Here is a 26882-nt window from a genome sequence, read left to right as displayed (position 1 = left end):
GCTTGGCCTGCTGTGTTCATCCAGCTCTGCAGCTTGTTGTCTCGGATTCTCCAGCATCTGCAGTTCCTACTATCTCTAGTTAAATCATCCGTCGTCTTCAGGATCTCAGTAGCTCCAAGCGTCTGCTGTATTTTCTCTGCGTTACACTTGCCACAAATCAATTAACAGCCAAGCATTGAAAAATCCCCTGGAAAGATGTTGCCTAAAATGAAAAGGTGAAACCGCAACTTATTTGTTGCTTATGGATTTGTGAGGTGTTTCGTTCGCAATGTTAGTCATTAGAGTTTAAACAGCATCGCCTCCTGGGATTAGCCTCAAGGAATTTGCAACATATTCGCTGAATTGTGTTTTTATTTTAGTTCAGCACCGGGTGCAGAAACCATAATGCCTGTGTCATTTCCATCTGACGTGGATGCTTGGTTGTAAATGTACAGCACTGCATGAAGTCAACAACTTAAAAAAAGCAACATCTGCTGGCAGTCTTGGCTGTGGAAGGGACAGTGATAACATTGCCCCTTGTGCCGTCTAAAATTAAATTCCTCTCCACACCCCTTTAGCCCGTACATATCTGAGGCCTCTGCACGTAGCTCCCAACTGGTGCTGTGCATTCATCTATCACCTCATCAGAACAGCTGGAGGCCATTAAGCTCCTTTATAATTCACTCGTGAGATTTGGGCAACATCGACCGTTCCTCTCTAATTGTCCCTCGAGAAGTGATGGTGAGCTGCCTTCAGGGGCTATTTTCCCAGGAGCGTCAGAGGCTGGGGGCATGATCTTAGTGAGGTTTATAAAATTATGAAGTGTATGGATAGGGTGAATAGCTAAGGTCTTTTTCCCGGGGTAGGAGAATCCAAAACTAGAGGGCATCAGTTGAAGGTGAAAGGGGAAAGATTTAAAAGGGACCTAAGGGGCAACTTTTTCCCACTGAAGATAGTGTGCATATGGAACGAGCTGCCAGAGGAAGTGGTGGAGACTGGTACAATTACAGCATTTAAAAGGCATCTGGATGGGTTCATGAATAGGAAGGGATTAGAGTGAAATGGGCCAACCGCTGGTAAGTGGCACTAAATTAATTTAGTATAACTAGGTGGGCATGGACAGGTTGGACCGAAGGGTCTGTTTCCATGTTGTACATTTCTATGACTCTAAGTGCTGTGGGTTGACCCACAATGCCCTTTAAGGAGGCAGTTCTGGGATTGTGACTCAGCAACAGGGAAGGAACGGTGATGTATTTCCACATCAGGATAATGAGTGGCTTGGAGGGGAACTTGAGGGGGTGGTGTTCCCATGTATCTGGTGCCTTGACCTTCTAGATGGAAGCGACCGTAGGTTTGGAAGGAATGTCCAAGGATCTTTGGTGAATTTCTGCATTGCATCTTATAGATAGTGCACGCTGCTGCTACTGAGCATCAGTAGTGGAGGAAGTAGATGTTTGTACCATCTTATGTTAGATCAGGGCAGATGTGCAGCTCAAAACCATTCTTCTGCCTTTGTTCCATATGCCTTGAATCCTCAAACCTACCAAAGAGTTACATAGCTCAGGATTGAGAACTCTAACTGACCTTCCTGGCACCCACTCACATTTCAGGGAAGAGAGTTGCAGATTTACATCACATTTTATTTGAAAAATAGCTCCCTGATTTCAATCCTGCGCAGTCTGGCTCCAATTTTAATCTCACATTCCATTATTCTTGACTTGTGCACCAGAGAAAGCACTTTCCCTATAACCACTCCACAAAATCCTTCTAAACACATCAATGAGATTATCACCTCAATGTCCCAAAATCAGACAAAGGCAATCCATATTTATCCAACTTTATCTGAGTGCTATCTTAGGTCCTGGGAACTGGGCCCTAGGAGGGATGTGAAGGGAGAATGATGCCAGGAATGAGGAACTTACATTCGTAGATTGTGGAAGTTGAAACTGTTCATCTTGGAGAAAGGAAGATTAAAGGAAAATTTATTAGAGGCGTCCAAAATCGTGGGGGAGGATGGACAGAGTAAACAGACAGAACGTGTTCCCAGTGATAGCAAGATTGTAGACCAGAGGGCACTGATGTAAGGTCATCGGCAAGAGAAGCAACACTGGTATGAAGAAGCTTGAAAAGCACAGCAGGTCGGACAGCATCAAAGGAGCAGAAAAGTCAACGTTTCAAGCCTAAAACCTTCATCAGGACGCCTATCGACTCTGGTTTCCAGCATCTGCAGTCCTATTGTCTCCAACTGACATGAAAAAAAGTGTTCTCCATTCTGCAACAGTCAGGATCTGGGATGTGCTGAGAATGTGGTGGAGGCTGGTTAAACTGAGGCTTTCGATAGGGAATTGGCTCATTACCTGAACAGAAAATATTCACAATGGGAAAGGGAAGAAATGCAACTAGATTTTCTTAATTCATTCCCTTACAGCTTAGGGTGTCACTGGCTAGGCCAGCATTCGTTATCCATCCCATAATTGCCTTCTGTCCTTCTTCGCAATGTATCTGCAACCCTGTCCCTCTCACTCCAGAGCTGTGGGGGAAACAAAGATGAGGAGAGGAAATGGAGGGACGGAGGAACAGTGGCTAACCATTTCACACAGGGCAGCATTATTTTTGTAGAAGAGAGGGTTGCTATGACATGGGGATATCTTCACAGTGAGACTGAATGGCAAGAAGGGGTCTTAGCGTGCACTGTGTCACCACACTGAGGAGAAACAAAGAAATAAATGGATTTGACATTCAGCCTTGTCCTTCGCCTGGTCTTGTCTCTCTGTGCAGAGCCTCAGAAACACATAGCTGAGGGGTCAGTGTAATATTCACCGGGTTTATCGACAGTGAATGAGCCGACCCCTCCCATCAGTTTACATCCAGCCTGCATTGGCTTATCGGGTGAGTTATACACAAAGAGTGGCTGCCGATTCCCTGTCGCACATTCCTCAACTGACCGGAGAAAGTTCACGCTGCAGTCAATTAGGGAAAGGTTGAGATTGCTGACAGCATCAGAAGGCAGTTAAACTCACACTGTGCCAGTGTTTTCTGTTTGTAATTCCCAGTTTTCTACAAGCTGGGACTGTAGCATTGTGAAGGTTGAGAGTCCGAGTGTGCATCCTCTAGGTCGCGGGGAGGGGGACTTATCCTCAGTGCCCCCGACCTGGAGATTGGAGGGTTGAGGGGTGTTGGATGAGGTGGGGTTGGGGACAGGGATAATTAGTTGGCATTCTCACTTCCTCCTACTGTCCAGTGACACTGAAGATAAGTAAGTTTTTACATAAAGGGGGAACACGCAATGGCCATGATACAAACATATACAGGCAAATGAATTACAGGCAGAAGTAGGCCATTCAGCCCCTCAGACTGCTGTACCTTGTGTCCAATCTGTGGCCTGAAATCCCACTTTCCTGTCTATCCACAATGCCCTCTTGCTCCCTTCTAACTCAAGATTCTGCCTTAAAAACATTTACTACCCTGTGTCCATCGCTACCTGCTGGTTACCCTACCCCAAATCACTCTCCATCCTGACTCAGAAATACTCCTTCAATGCTGCTGAGTCAGAATCCTGCAGCTCTCTCCCTAATATCATTGTGAGCTTACCTACAGTAAATGGGCTGCATCAGTTCAAGAAGGCAGCTCACCACCACCTTCTCAAGGGTGGCTAGGAATGGACAGTACATACTGGCCTTCCCAGAGAAGCCTACATGCCATGAATGAATGGAAAACTCACTGGGGAAGAGAATTCCACAAACCTATGACCCTCTGAGGGAAAGGAGGTTCTCCTCATCTCCACCTTAAATTGCAGACTGTCTCAGTTTCCAGTTTCATACAAAAGAGGAAAATCTTTTCCATATCCACCCTGTCAAGTCCACTCAGAATCCTTCGGATTTTAATAAGATCACCCACGTTCTTCTAAACTTCAATAAATTAAGGCCTAATCAATCCTACCTTTCCTCACAAGATAAATCCTTATTCCCAGAAGTCAGTCTGAGCTGCTTTTTATGTCCTTTCTGAAATAAGGAGCCTGAGACTGTATACAGTACTCCAGATGTGGTCTCACCCATGCTCTGTATAATTGTAGTGAAACGACCCAACTCTTATGTTGTATTCCCCTCACAATGACATTCCATTTGCCTTCCTAATTACTCTGTACCACAGACATCTTCAGTCTCTCTGCTTTTCTGTTCTTTCTGCCAAAATGGACAGGTTTGCGTTTTCCCACATCATACTCCATCTGCCAATTTTTTACCCACTCACTTAACCCCTTTATATCCTTTTACAGTCTCCCTACACAGGTTCCTGATCTTCACAACTTACTTTCTTACCTACATTGAAATGCTGGAGAAACTCAGCAGATCTGGTATCATCAAGCCAGTATGTCTATCCTTCAGAATTCTGTTTCCAGTTCCAAAGAATCATATCAAACTTAAAACGTTACCTTTGCTTGTCTCTCCATAGATGAAGCCAGACTTGCTGAATTTCTCCAACACTTTCTATATTTGTTTCAGGTTTGCAGCATTCCCAGTATTTTGCTTTTACATTCCTACCTACTTTTGTGTCATCGGCAAATTTAGCAATTGTAGATTTGGTCCCTTCAAGCAAAATGTAGATAGCGATTGTAAACAGTTGAGACCTCAGCTCTGATTCCTAAGGGACTTCACTCACTACATGTTACCAACCCAAAAATAATTCATTTAGACTAATCGTCTGCTTCCTTTTGGCTAACTATGCTATTATATTGCTTCCTACACTATAAATTCTTACATTGCATCATAACCTTTGATATGACACCTTGTCAAATGCCTTCTGGAAATGCAAGCAAGACACATGTACAGATCATTATCTGGCACTTGTGGGGTGTGAATGTTACTTGCCACTTAACAGCCCAGCCTGAATATTGTCCAACCCTTGTCGCATATGGACATGGGCTGCTTTAGTGTCTGAAGAGTCTGAACAACAGTAGTGAATACTGTGCAATCATCATCAAACATCTCCACTTCTGACTTATGATGGAGGGAAGGTCATTGGACCTAGGAAACTAACCTGAGGAACTCCTGCAGAGATATCCTGAAGCTGAGATGAATGACCTCCAGCAACCACAACCATAATCATCTCATTTTATGACTTCAACTGGCAGAGAGATTTTCCCTGATTCCCATTGTTTCCACTTTTGCCAGGGCTCCTAGATGCCAAATGCAGTGGATCTGGTGGATCCCAACATGAACATCTCTGGATGCTGCCAGAGATGCTGAGTTTTTTGCAGCACTTCCTGTGTTTATTTCGGATTTCCAACCTCCACAATATTTTGTTTTTATATCAGTGAGCGCATGGTTGTTTTGCAAGTGCTGGATTGATAGCACCGTTGATGAACACAGCCCAGTCCATCATGCAAACCAACCTCCCATCCATTGACTCTGTCTATACTTCCAGCTGCCTCAGGAAAACAGTCAACATCATCAAAGCCCCCTCCCACCCTGCTTACACTCTCTGTCACCCTCTTCCATCGGGCAGAAAATATAAAAGTTTGAATACACGTATGAACAGATTGAAGAGCAGTTTCTTCTCAGCTGTTAACAGATTTTTTGACAGTCCTCTCAAATTTTAATTCTGTCCTCTCTCTCTCTGCACTTCCTCTGTGGTTGTAACACTGTGTTCTACACTCTGTTCTGCTACCTTGATGCATTTTGTATGGTACAGTCTGCCTGTATAGCACACAAAACTACACTTTTCACTTTATTTTGGTACGTGTGACAACAATCAAATCACCAACACTTCGTTGACGATCAAGAGTGGATCGATGAGGTGTTAATTCAACAGATTGATTTTGTCCCGCTTTTTGTGGATAAGATGTACCTGGGCAATTTTCCATATTGTCAGGTAGATGCCAATGTTGTAGCTGCACTGGAACAGCTTGGCTAGGCATGTGGCCACTCCTGGAGACATCAGTTAAAATGTCAATGGTATTTGTCTCTGTGTCAAGCTGTCCCAGGTCAGGTTGAGTGCAGCATAAATCTTCCTCCTTCAGACAGTTGGATAGAGAGAGAGGCCACAAGAGTGGTCAACCTGGGAAACAGAAATATTGCCCTGATGAAGCAGAAGGGTGGATTTAGACTGTGACTAACTGTGACGTAGCTGACTGAGGAGTCTCTGACAGAGTGCTGGATTACAGGCTAATCCTTGCAGAGAAACCCTCCTGCCCTCTGGAAACTCGGGTCAATTCCACTCCAGAATCATTTCACATTCAGATCTGTACAGCGAGAGGAAGACCTTGATTAAAGATGGATCTCGGAGATAAAAGAGCAGCCTGCTTTCCCACAGTCCAAGCTCACATATTTCCATCACTGATTCCTTTCTGTGTTTTATCCTGTTAATTCTGATTTATTTCCAACTGTTTTAATCTTGTCGATTGCCTCAGCCTAATCTGCTTGATGCTTGTAGTCACCCTGAGCCCTCCAGGTAGAAGGAGGTAAAGCCACACTTTATTTTAAATAAGTTTTCTCTTGTTGCATTCATCACGTACCATCACTGCTTATTCCTCACATCTACCGCCTGCGGGGATAAACCTTTTCAGCCGTTTCTTGTTTGGTTTCAAGCTCCCATCTCCATTATGATGCTGTCCTGCTCGGTCTATAAATAAGGAGTTTATTTAAACTCCCCCTCTACTCATTCCTCTCACAGATTTTAATGCAATGATTGTGTCATATAAATCACACTGCTCTCAGGAAAATGAGCGGGTTTCCTTCACTCTGTCCTTGTAGCAGCTATGAATGAGCTGCAGAATCATCCCACAGCAGTCTTCCTTTGTAATTGTAAGCCTCTAAGCATGAATTTCATGGGAAGCTCAATAAATTTCGGTAGGGAGAAAGGAATGGATAGTCTGATAGTGTGTGATCGAATGGAGTAGGAGGAGATTGATGTGGAGCATAAATAGCAACATGAACCTATTGACCTAGCATTGCTGTCTTGGGCTGAACAGTCTAGTTCTGTGCTGTAAATTCTAAATAATCCCAAAAGAAAATCAGAAATGAATTTCTTTAAGAGACATTGCACACAAAATATGCATCAAAATGGCCCAACCGCTGCCTATAAATGTCATGCAAATCTCATCCTTTCTTTATGGCCACTTCCTATTTAAAAATTAAAATAAAATTAACAATAGAAATAGACTACTAGGTCTTGTTCACTGACCTACATACGGTATTGTTGACAATGCTTAATTGAAATTGTTTGGTGCAAATAAATGAATGACGATTAACTGTCAGTTCCAATAGAGCAGAGGTGTTGTCTTGACTCTCGTTTCCATTTAGCCTTTAATTTATTTTGCCTCGTTTCACCAAACCGCTTGATTCTTCACAATATTTCTTCTCCTTCTGTATCACACAGCCCCTGCCTCTGCTGTACACCTGTGTTTGCAACATGTCACAGTTAACCAGAAATTGACACCTCGTTGTAGTCTTCCCAATGGGCACTGACCTATTACCCTGAACTCTCCCTTTCAGGCCTGCAGGTCCCCCCGGAATACACATCCAGGAGAGGCTTCTCTCTCTCCCTCTCTCTCTTGCTTGCTTTCACACTTTCTGTCTCTCTCTTTTGCTCCCTTTCTGTCTCTCACTCTCTATCTCGCCCTCTGTCTCCCTCTCTCACTTTCTCTCTCTCTCCCATTCTCTTTCTCTCCTCCTTTTGCTCTCTGTCTCTCTCCCCCTCTCCCCCTCTCTCTCTCCCCCCCTCTCTCTCTCTCTCTCTCTGTCTTTCTCTCCGCCTCCCCCCTCCCCTCTGTACTGCCTTCTGCCCTCGGTGATCCATGGTGACTCCAGCTGTGCTCAGGCTTGTGTTTGAGCAAGACCAGCTGGAGACACCTTGAGCACATGTGGTGACCCAGCACGTACAAGACAGCCCTGAAGTTGGTGCAGGAGTTACAAGCTACATGGCTCAGACATCTATGGATGATGGAATAGGAGAGCTCTTGGTTTTAATTAAGGAATACCTCCCAACCTGTGCTTGTTTATTTTAATTTGTTCATTGGATGTGGGCGTCACTAGCCAGGCCAACATTTACTATCCCTGATTGCCCAGAGGACAGTTAAGAGTCAACCACATTGCTGTGGGCCTGGAGTCACACGTAGGCCAGACTGGGTAAAAGACAGCAGATTTCCTTCCGTAGGGACATTAATGAACCAAGTAAGTCTTTACGACAAATAACTACAATTTCTGGTTGCCATTCTTTATTCTGGACTTTTTATTGAATTCTATCTGCCATGTCCCCGGAACATTAGCCTAGGGTATTTGGATTGATAGCCCAAGGACACTACCACTCCATCACCACCTCACCCTTAACGCATTCATTTGCTTACTGTTACACTAACCCCTAATTAAATGTTTTCAATTTCCTAAAACCTAATTTCACTCGAATCTCACCCAAAAGGCAGTGCATCCAGCATTACCGCATACCACACTCGAGTGCTAGAGCCATTATACTGTTGTACTATCAATATAATGGGTGTGACTTTGAGCTGTACCATACAGAAGGGTCCCCTGTAGTTTGATCGCTGGTCAGTTCTTTTTGTTGATCGCTGTAGGGAAATGTTACAGTCATTCCCAGAGGCCCTGTTCCTGATCTCGACACTTCAATCTATCCCCATTTCAGTTCCCTGGAAGTAAGCATGTGGACTTCAGGCCTGTGAACACAACCTTTGCCAGTGTTACCAGCAGCACACCTCCAAATGACTCCTACTTTGGTTGCACTCTTGTGGAGTGCCTCCCGTGGTATAGGCGCTATGTAAATGCAATTTGATGTTGAATGTGCAGTGTTGTTTTCCAGTTGCTGACTGCTGTTTCCTTCTGTTTGTCAGCACGTGGAATTCCAGCTCCGGACTCTCAAAGTGCCGTACATCATTGTACTGTTATCCGAGATCTTCCCAGACAAACTCCGGCTTTTCCAAGAGGTCGATGCGTAAGTACAGCTGCAGTTCACATTGGGATACTCATTCAGCAAGCTATGGGACTACATCATTTTGTCCTACATGGCAGCTGACTATAAGCCAGGGATATAGTTTATAGAGAGATATTGACAGGTTAAGTAAGTGGGCAAAATGCTGTCAAAAGGAGTATAATGTGGGGAAAATATGAAGCTTCCTGGATTTTGGAAGTGAGAACAGTAAAACAGTATTGTTTAAGTGGAGAAAAACTGCAGAAAGCTGCAAACAAAGGAACTCAGGGGTATTTGTTCACAAAATGCAGAAAGCTAGCACTCAGGAGCAGCAGGTAATCAGGAAGGCCAATGCAATGTTGGCCCTTATTTCAAGGGGGTTAGAGTATAAGAGTAGGGAAGTCTTATTGCAACTGTACAAGGTGCTCATGAGACCACATCTGGAGTACTGTGTGCAGTTTAACGAAAGATTTCATTTCATTGAAGGCAGTTCAGGAGAGGTTCACTAGGATCATCCCTGGCACAGAGAGATTGTCTTACAGGCAAAGGCTAAACAGATTGGGATTGTACTCACTGGAGTTTAGAAGAATGAGAGTTGATCATATTAAAGCATTTCGGATTCTTGAGGGGATTTGTTGGGGAGAAATGTTAAAGAAGAGTCTTGAGTTCTCCATTTAGCAGCACAATCGATCTTTATTCAGAGCTGTTTTACCAGAGACCTCTCTGAATCTGGCTTTCACATGGAGCCCAGTAGCCCTTTCTAAAACGGCTTAGTTCAGAGGAGAGGTGAGCAACACTCTGGCTTCCTCAGTTAAACACAGTATTTTTATGCATTTCATGTCACTATAAACATAGTCAACAGTGATGTCATTGTTCCATCTCCCTGATCTGTGCATCCAGTCCTGTAAAACAGCTGATCTATGATGGGCACCCCTACAGACACCCTAGGTTCCCCATGATCCAATGACATTTAGCAGACATCGTTATCTTCAGGCCTTGGGATTTTACAACGTACCCCATTAATTTACATTCCAGTATGAATGGTCACATTCTTTCTCAGACATTTGCCAGACTTGTTTATCTCTAAGGACTGTTTGAATTATGTTACTCATTGTATTTGTTGCTACCCGTAATAAATTCTGTTACTCATCTTATATTTCCTATTGTCCTAATCACAGGCGATAGAAAAAGATGCTAATTCATAATATTCACTCTACCTAGGTACATGTGACACTAATAAATCAAATCAAATCAAAAAAAAGTTGGTTATATGTACAGTTATACAGTTACACCTAACATTTGAATTCTTTAGCCATCAGATTGTGAGCAGCTTCAAACCCGCCTGACCTTGGAGGGTGAGGTGAACACTGGCCCTCTGTCTTCCAGCTGCAATTATAACTCCTGGTCACATGCTGCCTGTGTGTTTTAAATGGACGTTTGCTTCTAAGATGAATTTTACTGACCCTACTTAAACTATTTCTACATTGACACTTTTACTTAATAAGACAACATATATTCCATTAATAAGACTGAAACGCAATCACTTTCACAGCTCAATGAACTTGTCTGAAATCCTAGGGTTTTACAAGATATAATCTCGTTCTACTTTTACCTTATTATTTGTTTCTGTTATTGTGGGATCACACTTTTCTTTTAATTGTTGCTAAACTACAAATTTCAGGCTGTCTGTTCCCAGACATCTCTTATCGGATTGCCTCTTACAGACACCTGCAGATGTGGGTTTGTGCAGAACTTAGTTTGTAAGATTCTTCATTCTGCCTGGACCCAGTTACCTTGGATTTTTCTTATTCTCAATGCTACCATTATACTAACTAATGATCTCTCTTCAATTCTGAACTCAGCAAGCTAATATCTGTTACTGCAGCTAAAAGTCTTCTCTGCCATATTTATACAACTAAAAATCCACAAGCAGCCATCTTGTGCCGCGTCTGGCTATGGGCTGCCTAACAGACTTGACAAGTAAATGCTGAGAGTTTGCTTTCCCTCGTGAGAGAGTCTATGTCCAGAGGGCACGGTCTCAGAATAAAGGGGCACTAATTTAAGGCTAAGATGAGGAGGAGTTTCTCCTCTCAGAGAGAGTCTTTGGAACTCCTTGTCACTGAGAGCTGTGGAGACAGAGTCCTCATGGCTGAGATATGATGAGAATGACCAAATGGATCGCTCAACACCCACGGTCTGCTTCATTCGTCGAAGAGTTTATTGCTTTACACCGGTGGGCAGCCCAGGCACCTCTCCACTGAACAAAGGAGATTATACAGTTTGAATGCAGTTTAAAGGTACAGGTACTCAGGCCATCTCAACTGGCGGCTGTCCAATCAGTTCAGGCTCTCTGCATCACATGGCCATGAGATCAGGGCAGGGTCTGCAGTTCATCCTGTGCCACATTACAGGTGTGGGACCTTGGACCTGTTTTCAAGTAGAGTGCTCCACATCAGCATTCCTCATCGTATCTAACCACTTCCTGGCTTTCCTTTAGGAGCCGTTGCAGCCATACATGGTTGGCAGAGCTCACGAAACCCCTTATGTGTATTATCTTAAACTTGTTTCTACTGAGACTACCATTACTTTACTTGAAGTGTGCCGTCTGTTTGAAATGAACTGGAGGAACCTTGCTTCTTTAACTGAATTTTTCCTCCAGCCATTTTGTTGCTGCTTCTGCCCTGTGTTGCCCCAACAGACATTGCTTGTTGGGGGAATCAAAGGTTACTGAGAAAATGCAGGAAAGTGGATGTGAGGGAAGTCGGATTTGCCACGATCCTGTTGAATGGTGGAGCAGGCTTGAGGGGCCGAATGGCCTACTGCTGTTCCCATTTCTAATGGACTAACTGGATACACATTTGAACAGGAAATGATTATGAGGCTGTGGGGTAACGGCAGAGCTATAGGACTTGTTGGGTAACTCCTTTCATGTATAAGCACATATACAGTGAGCTGAATGATCTCTGTGTGTGCTATGAGCTTCTGTGAGGAGATGTGGAAGCAGAACTTGCCTGGAGTACATGACACATCTGCTCTGCAGCCAGGGAAATGTAAGGGGAAGATTATGTTTGGGTTGCAACAGAAGAGCAAACTGGAGGGTATGCCAGATAGTGGAAGGACCCATGAAGCCTGCCAAAATGTCACAGAATCACAGAGGAAGCCATTTGGCCCGTCATGTCTGCACTGGCTCACCGAATGAGCATCGTGACTTTGTGCTGTATTCCCGCCTTTCTTCCCGTAATGCCACACAATGTTTTTTTCAAATAATGACAATAATTAGATAATTATCCAATGCCTCTTGAATACCTCAACTGAATCTGCTTTCATCAGATTTCCAGGTAGAGCATTCCATACCCTAATGACTCGCAGTGTGAAAAAGTTTTCTCTCGCCTCGCTTTTGCTTCTTTTGCAAATCTATTGCAAAATGCTTTAAATCCATGCTCTCTCATTCTTGATCCTTTTACGAGCAGGAACATTTTCTCCATGGCCATCCAATCCAAATCTCTTATGATTTTGAAAGTTACTATCAAATCTCCTCTTAGTCTTCTCATCTCCAAAGAAAACAAATCCTAACCTCTCTGATCTATCTTCAAACAAAATTGCTCATCCCTGGAACCATTCTCTTCTGTACTCTGTCCAGGATGTTCAAATCCTTCCTGAAGTGTGACATCCAGAGGTATACACGATGTTCTAGTTGAGGTCTTATACTTAAGGCACTATGAAATGTGAAATTTTTCAGGTTACAAGACCATTCTTTAAAAAGAGATATAGAGCTGTTTGATCATGAACTATCAGGGAGATGCATGATTGAAGGGTGGAGGAAGGTGGTGTATCCTACAGGGGAATAATAAGGTCTTTTTCACTTTGTGCCTTTATAACCAGAACATCAAACCATTTACCTTGAAATTGACACAGCAGGGGACTTGGAACAACGCAGAGATGATAGAACAGTACAATGCAACGTGGAAAGAGGCCATTCAGCCCATTGAATCTGCACTTGCTCTTTTCAAGAACACCTCCTCTGCTCTTACCCTATATCCCTGTAATTGTTTTTTTCTCCTTCAGTTATTTATCCAATTCCATGTTAAAGGCTGCTATTGATCCTATAGCCACAATCCAAAGAAGCAGCGCACTCTAAATGCTAGACACTTATTTCATCATAACCGTTTTCCCTCACCGGATTGAACAGACTATTCTCTAGAGAGTTGCATAAACTCTGTGTTAAATGGTCTCCTTGAGGTACTAATCACCCTACGGCAATGGATCAAGATTCTTTTGCTAGTCGCTTGTTTGTCCTCTGGTTATTGATCCTTCAGCCACTGGAAACTGTTTCTCCTTATTTACTCTTATTACATTGTTTTATAAATTTGAATACCTCTGTTAAGTTTCCCCTTAACCTTCTATGCTTTAGGAGAACAGTCCCAGCCTCTCTACTCTCTCCATGTTAATGAAAGTTGCTAGTTTATCGTCACTGTGATAGATGGACCACAGTTATCTGCTGAAGGGACATGGGGCTGTTAAACATTGCTGCTGTTCTCCAGGTCAGCAGCTGTTCATCATTATGGAAATCTCAGATGTATCCTGTCTCTCATCTCCCTGGCGTTGCTGTAAAGTTGCGATATTGATTGCAGACTGAGTTCCAATGATAACAGTGCGATCCAAACACTGTAAATCTTCCCTTCCAAAAGCACAAATCTTTTCAGATTTCTTTCCCCCCATCTGCCCCTAATGTCTGCATACAAGTTTATAATGGCACAAAGAGGAGGCCACTCAGCCCATCTGTTTAAGAGGTGTCCAGTCTTCTTAGACAGCGCCTCAAGAACCCTCCCACATCCAGCACGGGGGATAATTGACACACTTTTATTCAAAATTGTGCCAAGGGCCAACTTATATTTACTCGAGAGAGTAAACACGGCCTCAGTTTAGCTTCATACCTGAGGTCAGCACCTCTGACAGTGCAGCACTCGCTCAGTACCACACTGAGTGTGTTAGTCTGTACTATTGTGTTCAAGCCATGGTAATTTGAATTAGCAACCTTCGACCACAGAAGCATGAGCGCTGCCAACTTAGTTAACTCTGTCTCCTGTGTATAAGATTGAATGCAGACAAAAGTGCAACTGATATGAGCACTCTATTCGGCTGAGTGAGGTACATCGTGTAAGGCTCACTGTTAGAGCCTGGTATGATGGTTAACTATGATATCATGCATTAGTGGTGCAGTATTACAGCGCAGTCAGTAGCGTTAAGTCAGCATAGTTCTGGTAAAGGGAAACCCTGTTGTATTTTTAAACATCTGCTTCTCGTCCTTCCATGCAGCTTGATATGAAATTGTCAACCCACAGCCCTTCAGAGCTCAGGTCCTGCTTGTTCAGGACAGCTGTTCCGCTGAACACTGTCAACATGAGCTAATGGACAGAGAAGGAGAAAGCTCCCCGTTGTCAGAATGGTGTAGGGTTAATGTCACTGAAGTGGAAACTTTCCTAGAGGGTGACGAAGGCTCATTGGATTATTGCACGACCCAGGGTAGCTTGGCATCACATGTCTGCTATGGCTCAGTGCGTTGCATGCTCCCTTCTAAGTCCAAAGGTTGGGGGTTTAAATCTCACTGCAGCACAAAGGCTCAGGCTGACAATCCAACGCAGCAGTGAGGGAGGTGCCAGATTAATATGGGCATATTTGTTCCTTATCAAATTTGTGCTCACTGACCTACACTAGCTCCCAGTCAAGCAACATCTTTATTTTAAAATTTTCATGTTGTCTTTAAATCCCTCCCTGACTGTCCCCCTCTCCTATCTTGGTAATCTCCTCCAGGAACACAACCCTCCAACCTATTTCCAATCCTCCAATTCCCGTTTCTTATGAATCCCCAATTTTAAACACACTGCCGATGGTGGCTGTGCCTTTATTTGCCTACACTCTGGAATTCTCTCCCTATGTCTCTCCACCTTGCTTTTGTTCCTTAAGACTCCCTTTAAAGCCTACCTATTTGATCTTGCTTTTAGGAATCCAGCCTAATATTTTCTAATGTCGCTCACTTTCACACTTTGTTTTATAATGTTCTTGTGAAACACCTTGGAACATTCCATTATGTTAAAGACACTATATAATATTTCAGTCAGTGACTAGTCAGTCTAAGGAACAGGCTCCATAGGGAGTCTCCGGAAGGAGGTCTGATTGTCTTCATTCAGTTTAGTGCGAATTTAATAAATTTCTTTCAGAAAAAGACATTTGACGACAGAGTCGCTGAGTAACCTTTTGGGGCGTGTGATAAAGGCAGTCAGCTTGGGAGGAACAGGTGAGTTTGGGCCTAGACCCTAAACTCTCCAACACTGGTAACTGCTCCTTCCCTCATGTCTTAGTCTAATTGATAGTTGACAACTCCACCATCTTTGTACCATGCAACTAGCAGGATGGTAGATGTTGAGCTTGATAGACCTGGGTCTTTTATTGTCTGTTAATTCCTATGACCCTGAGAGAGTAGAAACAATTAGAAAGAACCTGCATTTTTTCAGTGCCTTTCTTAAGCACTCGGTGTCCATCTGAAATACTTTTAGAAGTCTGTGGTCCAGAGCTGGAAACTCCCTAGGGTAGGGTGGGGTTAGAGCACATTTGAATTCATCCTCAAATGTCCCGAAAAAGTGATTAAAAAGAGCCCTGGAAAATTTGTCACAGGGAGACCAATGAGAGAAAGGTTAACTTCCCCTGCAGTACACCGAAATGACTGAAACTGTTCCTCCAATCACATGCTGCTTTTCTTCTACGCTTATTCCTGATAGGCTCAATTGCATCACACCAGTCAGCCTATCAGCAGGAAATTATGGGAGAGAACCGGATTGTGATTGGAGGAGCAGTGGGTAAGTGAGTTGCAGTACATCAATCACAGCAACAGAGTGGCAGCACTGAGAGAGACTTGGGGTGGGGGGATGGGGAGAGATGCTGACGGGTGGCAGAGAAATTGCAAGGTCTAACAACTTTGAGTGAGCAGAGGCTCTGAGTAAGAAAGATTTGAGGGAGCAGAGGCTGTAAGGGAGAGATGGGTTGTGAGTGAGAGAGAGCACTTTTAAACATGTCAACCAAAGAATACTCAACTAACTTGAGCCAGGAAAACTTGAAGTCACTGAGTTAGTGAGTCCCTTGCAAATGAATGTAGAGCCTCTGTCTTAAAGCTGCATAAGGCACAATGACACCACTCGCAAACTGGACGAGCAGCACCTCATATTCCGCCTCAGGAGCCTACAGCCCGATGGCCTAAATGTGGATTTTACCAGTTTCAAAATCTCCCCACACCCAGCCTTATCCCATGACCAACCCTCCCTCTCATCCCCGCCTCCTTGACCTGACACAACTTTCCCATCTTCTCTCCCAACTATCCGCCACTCCTACCTCACTGACCAGTCCCCACCACTGTCTACCTGCACTCACCTATCACCATTCCATCTACATTCCCCAGCCTCGCCCCTCCTCTCTCTACTTATTTCTGAGCCCCCTTCCCCCTCCCCCATTTCTGAAGAAAGGTCCCGACCTGAAACATCAGCTTTCCTGCTCCTCTGATGCTGCCTGGCCTGCTGTGTTCATCCAGCTCCACACTGTGTTATCTCTGACTCCAGCATCGGCAGTTCTTGCTATCAAAGTTCAAGAGCTATCGTGTGTGTGTGTGTGTGTGTGTGTCTGTGTGATGTTGTTGTAATGCATACTGTGTTAATCATTTAATTCTGAACTGTTTTGTTTAAAAGAAAGATTTGTATCTGTGTTATCACAGCTCAAAGAATTTCCCATACTGTGACTTATTTGTGGTGCAATTATTGTGTGAGAGACAAACATGTTGCATCTAATAAGATCCCAACCAGTACTGAATGAATTGCATTTTTATCATGGTTTTGCAACCTTACAGTCAATGAAATGCTTTTGAAGTACAGTCACTGTTACAATGTAGGAAATGCAGTAGTCAATATTGTACTGCAAGCTTGCACAGACAGTAGTAAACTAATAGGCCAGATAATGGGATTTTGATTAAGGGCTAAATATTAGTCGGGACAGCTTGAAGAACCCCCCCCGCCCCCTACTTTTCTCTGAAGTAGTACTACAAGATGATTTCCATCCACTTGAGAGGACAGATAGGCTCTTATTTAATGCATCACCCAAAACGCAGCACCTTTGGCAGTGCAGCACTCTCTCAATACCGTGAGTGTCAGCCTAGATTATGTGTTCAAATCTCAGGAGCAGGACTTAAATTTGCAGTTTTCTGACTCGGCTGTGAGAGTGCAACCAACACAGTTTACTATATTGTGATCTAAGATTACAGGACAGATCCTCTGTAGACATTGTGATCTAAGTTTACAGGACAGTCAGTAATAAATTGGAGGAGTTCTAGTAAAGGGAGACCTTGGTTGTATTTTTAAGCATCTCTATTACATGCGGCTTGACATTAATTGTCAACTTGCAGCTTAAGAGCTTAGATTTTTGAATTATGTATGATAAACGATCAACAAATGAGTTCAACACTGGCTAATATTTTCAGAAAGGATATCAAATAAGGGGAGTTTTGTTTGTGACTCATACTCACTAACAACTGGCTGAAATACCGAAGTGTAGTGACCTCAATAGGCTGACTCTGAATCCAAGGCAGGGTACCTCAGGCACCTGTTACTGTGTAACTTAGATTCTCCAAGATTGGTAATTCCTACCTGGATCTGTTACAACAGCTCAGTTCGAGAGGTGGCAATAAATTAGATCAGGCAGTGATTTATCCACCTACCCCTCTGGATTCTTCAAATTGTATTTATGAAAAAGCAAGGCTTCATGCCCAGAAAGATAAAGTTGTATGGCCCACATGAGCTCTGTCCAACCAACAATGGAAGCATCACAGGTATCCAGGTCTGTGGGACTGCGAACCACACAGTCTGCCAAGTACTTCATGGGACAAACACATTAATTGCTGGAGAAACTCAGCAGGTCTGTGGAGAGAGAAACAAAGTTAATGCTTTGAGTTCATTGATCCTTCTTCAGAACTTTATGGGGATTAGTAGCCTACTGGAATTATATTTCTGTATAAAACGTGTAAGAGAAGTGAGAATGATCCAAGTGGGAAACTCCAACTGGACGCTTGACTTTCATGGAACTAAGGGCCAGAAATGAAGGCATCGGACCCAGCTAATTTAATTCTACAGTCACCTATAGTTCCAGCAGCACTTTATGCATCATCGTCCTGAATGATTTCAGACCTCCTGCTCTCACTGCTTAACCTGGCAAGCAATCTGTCTATTAATCAGCCTTCTATCAGCTCTCCCAAACTCACCCGTTTACGAGTATAGGTCAGTGTCTCCTTGTCCTATCGTCATTGTCCAGGACAGTTTGAAAGCCAACCATCGAGCTTTCCACTTGGATCCCAACACACGAGAAAAACCCAACCTTAGACAGACTCAAACGGAGATGTCTCCATCATCAGGCACTTTGTAACATTATAGAGAAAAAAATCTGTTACCTTCAGGACACCATGAAGCCAGTGTCTCTGTACATCCCACCATCACTGACTTGCCATACAATATAAGCAACCAGTTTTGCAGTTTGAGACTTAATCTAATGTTGGGCAGTAGACAACATCAGCCTATATTGTCAATAGATTTTTCTATTTTGTTGAACTCTCGGCTGTCTGGGACAATCTGCCCACCTTCCCAGCTTCGGGTAGTACTCCGGAAGAATCTGTTCAGGGTCATTGTGTCCTCTCTCATGCTCCAGTATAAGGCTACCTGTCACTCCTCTCCTTTCTAATCTGAAGACCTCTCTGGGCTGGGACTGGGGCCAGGGTTAAGAGTTAGGGGGTGTGGGGGAGTGATCTCATGCCCATCTCTTCATTTCTTCCCTCTTTCCCCCTCCTCTTCCCCATTCCTATCTTTTCCACTTACTCTTCTGCCTCCCTCTTCCCTCTTCTCTCCCTCCTGCCTTTCCTCCCTCTCCTCTTCCCATTTGATCCATCCATTTCTCCAGCTCCCTTCTCCTCCCTTCTCTTTATCTCCATCTCCTTTCACTTTCCCAACCATTGCCCCTGCATGCTCCCCTTCCTCTCTCTCATCCCTTTCCCTCACCGTCTGCCCTTCCTTCTCACTATCTTCCTCACCTCACCTCTTTTCTCCCTCCTTCTCCATTGCTCGATTGGTGAGAGTAATTTGGTTTTGCCCTGTGTTATCGTTCAGTCTGCCCTTTGTATTAAATCCATATTATATTCAGATATGTTAGGGAAGAGATAACAGAGACACTGTTACATGAATACAAAAGTCCATTAGAAAAGGGATTAGTCCAGAAAACTGGGAGACAGGTAATGTGATTTCTGAATTAAAAATGGAGGCTAGTACAACAGTGGAGTGACTTGTTAAACAGCAGTGGGTGGGATCCTCACTGAAAGATAGAATGAAAAACTGAATATATGTTGATGAGTAGTCAGCATGGATTTCAAAAGGGAAGGTCATGTTTGAATTGAATGCTTTAAAGAAGGAACAGAAAGGGTTGAAAAAAGTAATGCATTTGATGTAATATATTTGGATTTTTGAAATAAGGCATGGGGCCATTCAGCTCATCAGGTTTGCTGTACCATTCAATGAGATCATGGATGATCTGATAATCTCAACTCCATTCTCCTGCCTTTTCCCCAAAACATGATTCCCTCACTGACTAAAAATATATCTTAGCCTTGAATGACCTAATCTCGACAGCCCCGTGAGGTAAAGATTTCCACAGATTCACAAACCTCTGAGAGAAGAAATTCTTGCTCAGCTCTGCCTTAAATGTGGGACCCATTATTCTGATATTATGCCCTGTGATCCTGATAAACAGCCTTTCCACGTCTACCCTGTCAGATTCTAAGAATCTTGGATGTTTCAATAAAGTTGCCTTCATTCTTCTATATTCCAACAAAACCGGGCCCCATCTACTCAATCCCTCACTCAACAACCTGTCACCTGAATAGCAGACTTGTAACTGAAGCAGGAGCGTGTAAAATCAGGGGGCAAGTTGAAGAATGGATAGCAATCTGGATAGAACATAGATCACAGAGTGAAGGTTAAAGGCCATTATTCCTGGTACAAGACAGGAAGCGGTGTGCACAAGGCTTTGTGCTAGGAGCAGTGTTGTTCACCATTCACATAAATGGTCTAGACTGGGAATTTGAAAGTGCAATTTATGGATGGCACTAAATTTTGGGAGTTAGTTAATATAAAGAAAGGTGGTGAAAAAGCGTAGGATTAATAACGAATTTGTAGAATGGCCATGCATTTGACAAATAAATTTCAGTACAAGTCACTGTGAGGTCGTACGTTTTGTTAAAAAGAATAAGAAAGCACATGCTCCTTGTAAACTAACTGTTCCTTGCAGAGAGTAGTACCTAATGATATCCTCATGGGCTGTGACTATCCTGATTCTGAAAGGAGTAAGAGAGGAGTGGGATCTGAGGGAACAGATGCAAAAATTACTCAAAGGTGCAATGCAAGTTAAAAGGGTCATTAGAGAAAACTGACAAAAGCACAAAAGTTCCTCTCTGCGGAGCTAGAATTGAAAAGACAGGAGGTCTTGTGTTACAGTGGGTAGCATCTCCATCTCTTGGCAATAAGTTCCAGGGTGAGTGCTGCACTGCAGCCGGTCTTGAAAGGTGCATTTGCAACCTGGTCAAGCAGGTTGACTGTCGGCCACCTGTAAATGTCAGCAGGCACTAAGAACAGGGTCAGTCTTCCTGCACAAGGCAAAAGTAAACCACTGTAACACTTTGCTCAAAAGCATGGATCAACCCAAGAGAAATGCTCAGGAAGTAAGGATGGAAGGAAAGACAAACGGGGCAGAGAATTGCAAAGGAGAGAAGTTATCTTAAACCGCTATAGAAACTTGGTTGGACCACACTTCTTGGAACTTTGATTTCTGTATTACTAGAAAGAGTATCAGGACATTGAAATAGGTGCAATAAGGATTTGCAAGGATGCAGAGATCATACCTATTACAAAGATTGAACAGAGCACGGCTGTCTTCTCTAGAAAAGCAAGACTGAGGGTTGACCCTTTTTTATAAATTAATGTTCAGTAAGGTGGATCTAGAGTAGTGGACAGAAGATTATATGGAGTGTAGATGTTGGAGTGAGCCTGTTGAGCTTGATGGCCTGTTCCTCTGCTTTTAAATATTATGCAGTGCCGCCTAGTCTCAAACATTGTGATGTGGGAGGACAAAATACCCAGTAGACAGCAGCTCAGCACAGACAGAAGTCCCACCGATATAGCAGATGATAATTTCTGAGAACAATTTGTTACACACAATGCACAGAACTTTACCATCTGCTCTCTGGGGATTGTACCAAATTATTAATTTAAAACTATAACTTATGCACTAAAATGCATCTTCACAGCCTGCACACATTAGGGTTGTGAGTGCCTAAATCAAAACTCACACTCTAGGGTTGCCAGCTCTAGCTGGATGTGTTCCTGGACGCTGCATCATCCAGCTGCCCACCTGCAACTGCCCCGTTTGGTCCCCACCTCCAGTTTTTTTTAAGAAGTTGTTAAAAAAGGTGGAATCGTAGAATCCCTCCAGAGTGGAAGCAGGCCATTCAGCCCATTGAGTCTGCACCAACCCTTCAAGCAGCATCTCACCCAGACTCAGCCCCCTACCCTATCCCTGTAATCCTGTATTTCCCATAGCTAATCCACCCAGTCTGCATATCCCTGGATACTATGGAACAATTTAGCATGGCCAATCCACCTAACCTGCATATCTTTGGACTGTGGGAGGAAACCCACGCAGACACAGGGAGAATGTGCAAACTCCACACAGACAGTCGCCCGAGGCTGGAATCGAACCTGGGTCCCTGACGCTGTGAGGCAGCAGTGCTAACCACTGAGCCATCTCGCCCAAAGAAAATGAAAAAAAAAACACCTTTTTAAAACTCTAGTGTTTTTTCTCCTTTTGCTCACAGCACAGTGCTGGAGATTCATCTTTAATTCCAGCAATCTCCGGACAATCCTGGATGGTTGGCAACGGAGCCATTTCCATCTGACATCTTAGCCAAGTGGTCATTTCCCATCTGTGGGTCCAATTGGTGATAAAGAAAAATCAACATTTCTACAGTACCTTGCACGTTGTCAGAATCTCAACAAAAACTACTTTGCAGTGTACGGACTACATTTTACTTGAAATGTAACCTCGGAAAAGTAGAAGTTTGGATACTGACGTTTTGCAGAAAATTAACCTTTTTCTGTACATCAAAAGAAAGCTGCAACTGTGTGGTGTTTACTTAATGATTGCCCAATGTCATGGACTTGATACTTTTGTGAGACGTGCTGGCACCAGGTACCTTTGGGTTAAGAGGACTGCTGAGCAACAGCTTTTAAGGATAAGTTGCAAATTGCCGTGGAACTCAGAGCAGAGGCAGTTACATTCATCCTCTGGATAGCTTGCAAGAAAGGAGAGGTATCTCTCTCTCTCTTTCTCTCTTTCATTGTCTGTGAGTGGAAAAGGAACAGAACTCGAGCAGAAACCTCAGTCCAAATGACCAGTTACCAAACTGAGAATCACTTCTGTTGACAACGACATAATATCATCCCCAGCAATCAAAAAAAAGTCTCCTCATTCCACCCTTGTGGTTTGGATTCTGGATCCACAGAATTTGATCTTTTTGCCCAATGTTTTCCATCATAGTATTTCTGCTAAAACATCTGTCTTGTCTTTTCTTTTTTGAAAGAATGTGTGTGGGTGTGTTTTGTGATATTAACAGGGATATAGTTTAAGTTTGCTTGTTTGTAATTAATAATCCACTATGCCATTGTTACAGGTTATGATTGTTTAGAATTAAGCAGTTTTGTTTTCTTCAGTTTCTTTTAATTGAGATAATGATTGAAGTCAGGGTAGTTAACCATCTTTGTGATTCAGTTGGTCATTCATACATTTGTGATGACTCATGGAATAGTGCAGCTGAGTTTCCAGTGGGATCCTGACAACAGCCACTGGATACTTTTCAAATTGTACTGTCTGTTTTAATAGAGGAAACATGACAGCCGGTTTGCACACAGCAGGCTCCCACAATTGGCAATGTAATATTGACCAGATAGTTTTAGATGAAGAATCAATTCACCAGGGAGAAATTCTTTGGTCATCCTCAAAGTAGTGCCAGTGGAAGTTTAATGCCATTCGAGTGGGCATATGGTGCCTCCATTTAACGATGTCTCAGTTGAGAAACAGCACCGCCAGCAGTGTAGTACTCCCTCAGAGCTGCACTGGAGAATCAGTCGAGATGTCATACTCACAGCTCTGAAGGCAGCTGAACCCACAACCCTAAAGTTTTTTTTTAGATACATTCATGGGCATGTGGGCATTGTTGGCTGGGCCAGCATTTGTTGCCCATTACCCAATTGCCCTTGAATTTAATGGCACATTGAGCCATTTCAGAGGGCAGTTAAGAGTCAACTGCATCGCTAGGGACCTGGAGTCACCTGTAGGCCATAGCAGGTAACGATGGCAGATTTCCTTCCCGAAAGGGGATTAGTGAAACAGAGGGTTTTTATGAAAATTGACAATGGTGACATGGTCACCATTAGACCAGCTTTTAATTTAATTCAGACTTCGCCATCTGCACTGGTGGGATTCGAATCCACGGTCCCAGATATTTAGACTGAGACTCTGGGCTATTAATCCAGTGATATTAGCACTAAACAGCACCTCCTCCTTCAGAGGTGGGATACCCACTGGACCGCTGAATCAATAGAAAACACAAGTCCTTGTGAAGGAGAGAGAACTCATGAGAGTCGCTGCTGCTGCTTCACATTCAATACAACCTTGGAGTACAGATTTTAAAACTGCAATTGGAGAGGGGAAGCTGCAAGGTGAATGTGGTGGTGGGGTCCAGGGGGAGATGGTGAATGTGTTCCAAGAACACAACATCCACAGACTCCAGGATGCCTTCAGGTTCATCTTGAATGAACAAAATGCTGGCTGTGCCACAGATTATTTGGGCTGGACCTGAATCTGTAAGATTTCTCTCTCTCATGTTTTCTTGGCTTTAAAATGAGAGAGTGGTATTGCCAATCTCTAAGACAGCACCAGTGTCTCACTGTAACTTCCAGTTGCAAGTTACTCCTCTGCCCCCACACCCCCCACCATCAGTCTGCCTCCAAAGCAGGAGGTGAACCAAGTGTGAATGGGCTGACCTTGTGTATAGGAGATGATGGATTCCCATTGATTCCATTTTCACCAGTAAACTCTCTCAAATTGACTCCACTTCTTTAATGGCTGTGAACTACTGCCTGTCTAACTGGTCCTTTCTGCTACTTCTCCCTCATTAGCTGTCTATCTTTAGGCCTATGTCAGTGTAGTTGAGAAGTGAAGTCAGTCAGTGGGAGGAGGGAGCACGAGATATCAGGCATTGACAGGTGGGAGGTGCACACATTATAGAGGGAGCAGGCTGAAGGTCTGCTGTGATTCAGAATAAAACTTCTAGTTAATGCAACTCGGAGCACTTCGCCTGATGAATTGCTTGTGAAACGCAGTGGCTGTTCCTTAGACCAATATTACAGCAGCCATTTCATGCCGAAAGATCATAAGCAGCAACAAATGACAGGCTAAACTATCCATCAGTCAGGCTCGCAATGTGGCTCACAGACACTTGCAGGAAGCTACATACATTCATGGGCAAGGTACTGTCCTCTGCAGGAATAATGGGCATGTCCAGGTATTGCGACTTTTTCAAATTAAACAAAAACTCCCTAATGCATTCTCCATAGCAGCACCTTAATCGATCAGAGCCAATTTACCAATTAGTCAGCACTCTTTTCTCATGCAATATAAATTGTTGTTCCCTTTTAGATTTTGTACTCTTGTGGATGTCTTGAAGGGAGCAAGATGGAAAGCCCTGACAGCATGTGCCTTTTTTCAGCAATTCTCATTGTCCCCCACGAATACACAACTGTGCCCGATCTATAATCTGTCTCCAAGAGCAGAATACCATGTGTGCTGAAATCTGAACTAAAAACAAGAAATTCTGGAATAGAGCTCATCAGGTTGGCAGCATCTTTATAGTGAGAAAGATAGAGTTAATGTTTCAGGTCTGTGGCCTCTCATTAGAACTGGGAAAAGTGAGAGATGTAAAAGATATTGAGCCAGGGTTGAGTCACACAAGGACAAAGGAAGGTCTGTTATAAGATAGAAGACAGAGGGATTGAATGACACAATAACACTCCAGAGGTTGTATCTCCTGCTCCAAAGACACAATGTTGACCTATATTTGAAAGCAGTACTGAGGGAGTGCTGCATTGCCTTAATGAGAGCAGTACAATAGGGGTGCTGCATTGTCTCAATAATGCAGTACAGCAGGAGGTGCTTATTTCTAACCGGTGCAGATTTGATGGACCAAAGGGCCTTTTCCATTGCTGTAGACCTCTATGACTATGACTCTGACAGCAGTACAAAGGGAGTGCTACATTGCCTCAGTGAAAGCAGTACAGAGGGAGTGCTACATTATCTGTGAGAGCAGTACAGAGGGAGTGCTACATTGTCTCAGTGAGAGCAGTACAGAGGGAGTGCTACATTATTTGTGAGAGCAGTACAGAGGGAGTGCTACATTATCTGTGAGAGCAGTACAGAGGGAGTGCTACATTGCCTCAGTGAGAGCAGTACAGAGGCAGTGCTACATTATCTGTGAGAGCAGTACAGAAGGAGTGCTGCTTCAGTCCCACTACCTCTTCCACCGGTGTTTGACACACAGGTCTGGTAAGAACTGGAGAAAATAAATATAGGAAGCATATTGATAGAGAAGGTGGCACATGAAGCTAGTGTATTGCTCCCCCCACCCCAATCATCACCTCCAGCAGAATAACCACAGTCAGAAAAACAGGAAAAACCAATCAGCATTCTGCCTCTTGCTAAAATGGAACTTGGTTCTTTGTCACATTGGCAGTGCCTTAGCCGTACTGTTTTGTGGCTATACTGGAAGGAATCAAAAACTGAAAACCGCCAGTTCCGGAGACCTCCCCCCAAACCCCCACCCGCTCCTGATCAGGTATGTGTGTTTAACACAGGGTTTCATTCCCCGCTGCGAGTAAGGTGTGTGTGCATGCGTGTGTGTGTGTAACACAGGGTCTTCATTCCTCTGTATGAGTCAGGTGATCAGCGCATCACTTAAAAACACACACTGTATCAATATCCAGGCAGCCTCATCTGATCCTCTAATCGTATTGATTTCAAGTGACACTGACTTATGTTCCAAAACCAGCTTTTCTATGAAGCTGCCCAAGGACGAGATGTCCTCCTCTCCAATCTCAGTCTGTTTTAATCACTGTAGTGTGGGTTTGATTAACTGTGTTTAATGATTTCCACCAGCTAGCAGTGTGTAGCGCAGGGTTAAGTGCAACAGGTCTTGGGATTTGATCGATGGATGAGGACCTGATGCCAAGGAATTGGCTCCATTCTTTTCTGTTTCTTTTTACTGCTGTAGAGACTCAGGCTTCACAATGCTAAGGCAGGGCCCATCCATCCCAGTTTCTGTTCCCACCACCTCAGCAACCCTGCTTCAGAGAAAATTGAGTCAGTTCAGCAGCTTCCCTCGCTCCTCAACAGCAGAAAATTAAATCTGTACTTTGCTGTGTGTAGATGGCACACTGAGCTACCGATAGATCTGAAGCTCTGTATCTCAGCAGAACAAAAGCCGTCCACATGTTGTATGTTGTATCCAGTTGCAAATGGGACACGTTCAGACACCTGAACTAGTTTCTCGAGGAAGTCTGACTGACGTATTCCAACTGGCCTCCTCTGTCAATGAACCTTAACAGCTGCCTGCTTTGGGTGGCTTGGATAGCCTTGATACCACCGATCCCCCCCTCCGCCGAACCTACACCCCACCCAACCTACATCCCCCCCAACCTACACCCCTCCAACCTACACCCTTCCAACCTACACCCCCCACAACCTACATCCTCCCAACCTACATTCCCCAACCTACACCCCACCAACCTACAACCCCCCCACCC

At 43.8% G+C, this 26882-nt stretch overlaps 1 protein-coding gene across 1 annotated transcript in view; it reads left to right on the top strand.

Annotated features, from left to right (window-relative positions):
- The window catches only part of dph1 (diphthamide biosynthesis 1), a 281422-nt gene that overhangs the window by 182838 nt on the left and 71702 nt on the right, over nt 1-26882 (top strand). Inside the window, exon 6 of the mRNA XM_048612751.1 lies at nt 8819-8919. Within this exon, the coding sequence (XP_048468708.1) occupies nt 8819-8919 (101 nt within the window). The remainder of the gene's footprint in view (nt 1-8818; nt 8920-26882) is intronic.

Source organism: Rhincodon typus, chromosome 26 (genome assembly GCF_021869965.1).
Source record: "Rhincodon typus isolate 14 chromosome 26, sRhiTyp1.1, whole genome shotgun sequence".
Lineage (NCBI taxonomy): Eukaryota > Metazoa > Chordata > Chondrichthyes > Orectolobiformes > Rhincodontidae > Rhincodon > Rhincodon typus.
This window is presented reverse-complemented; position numbering and strand designations above follow the sequence as displayed.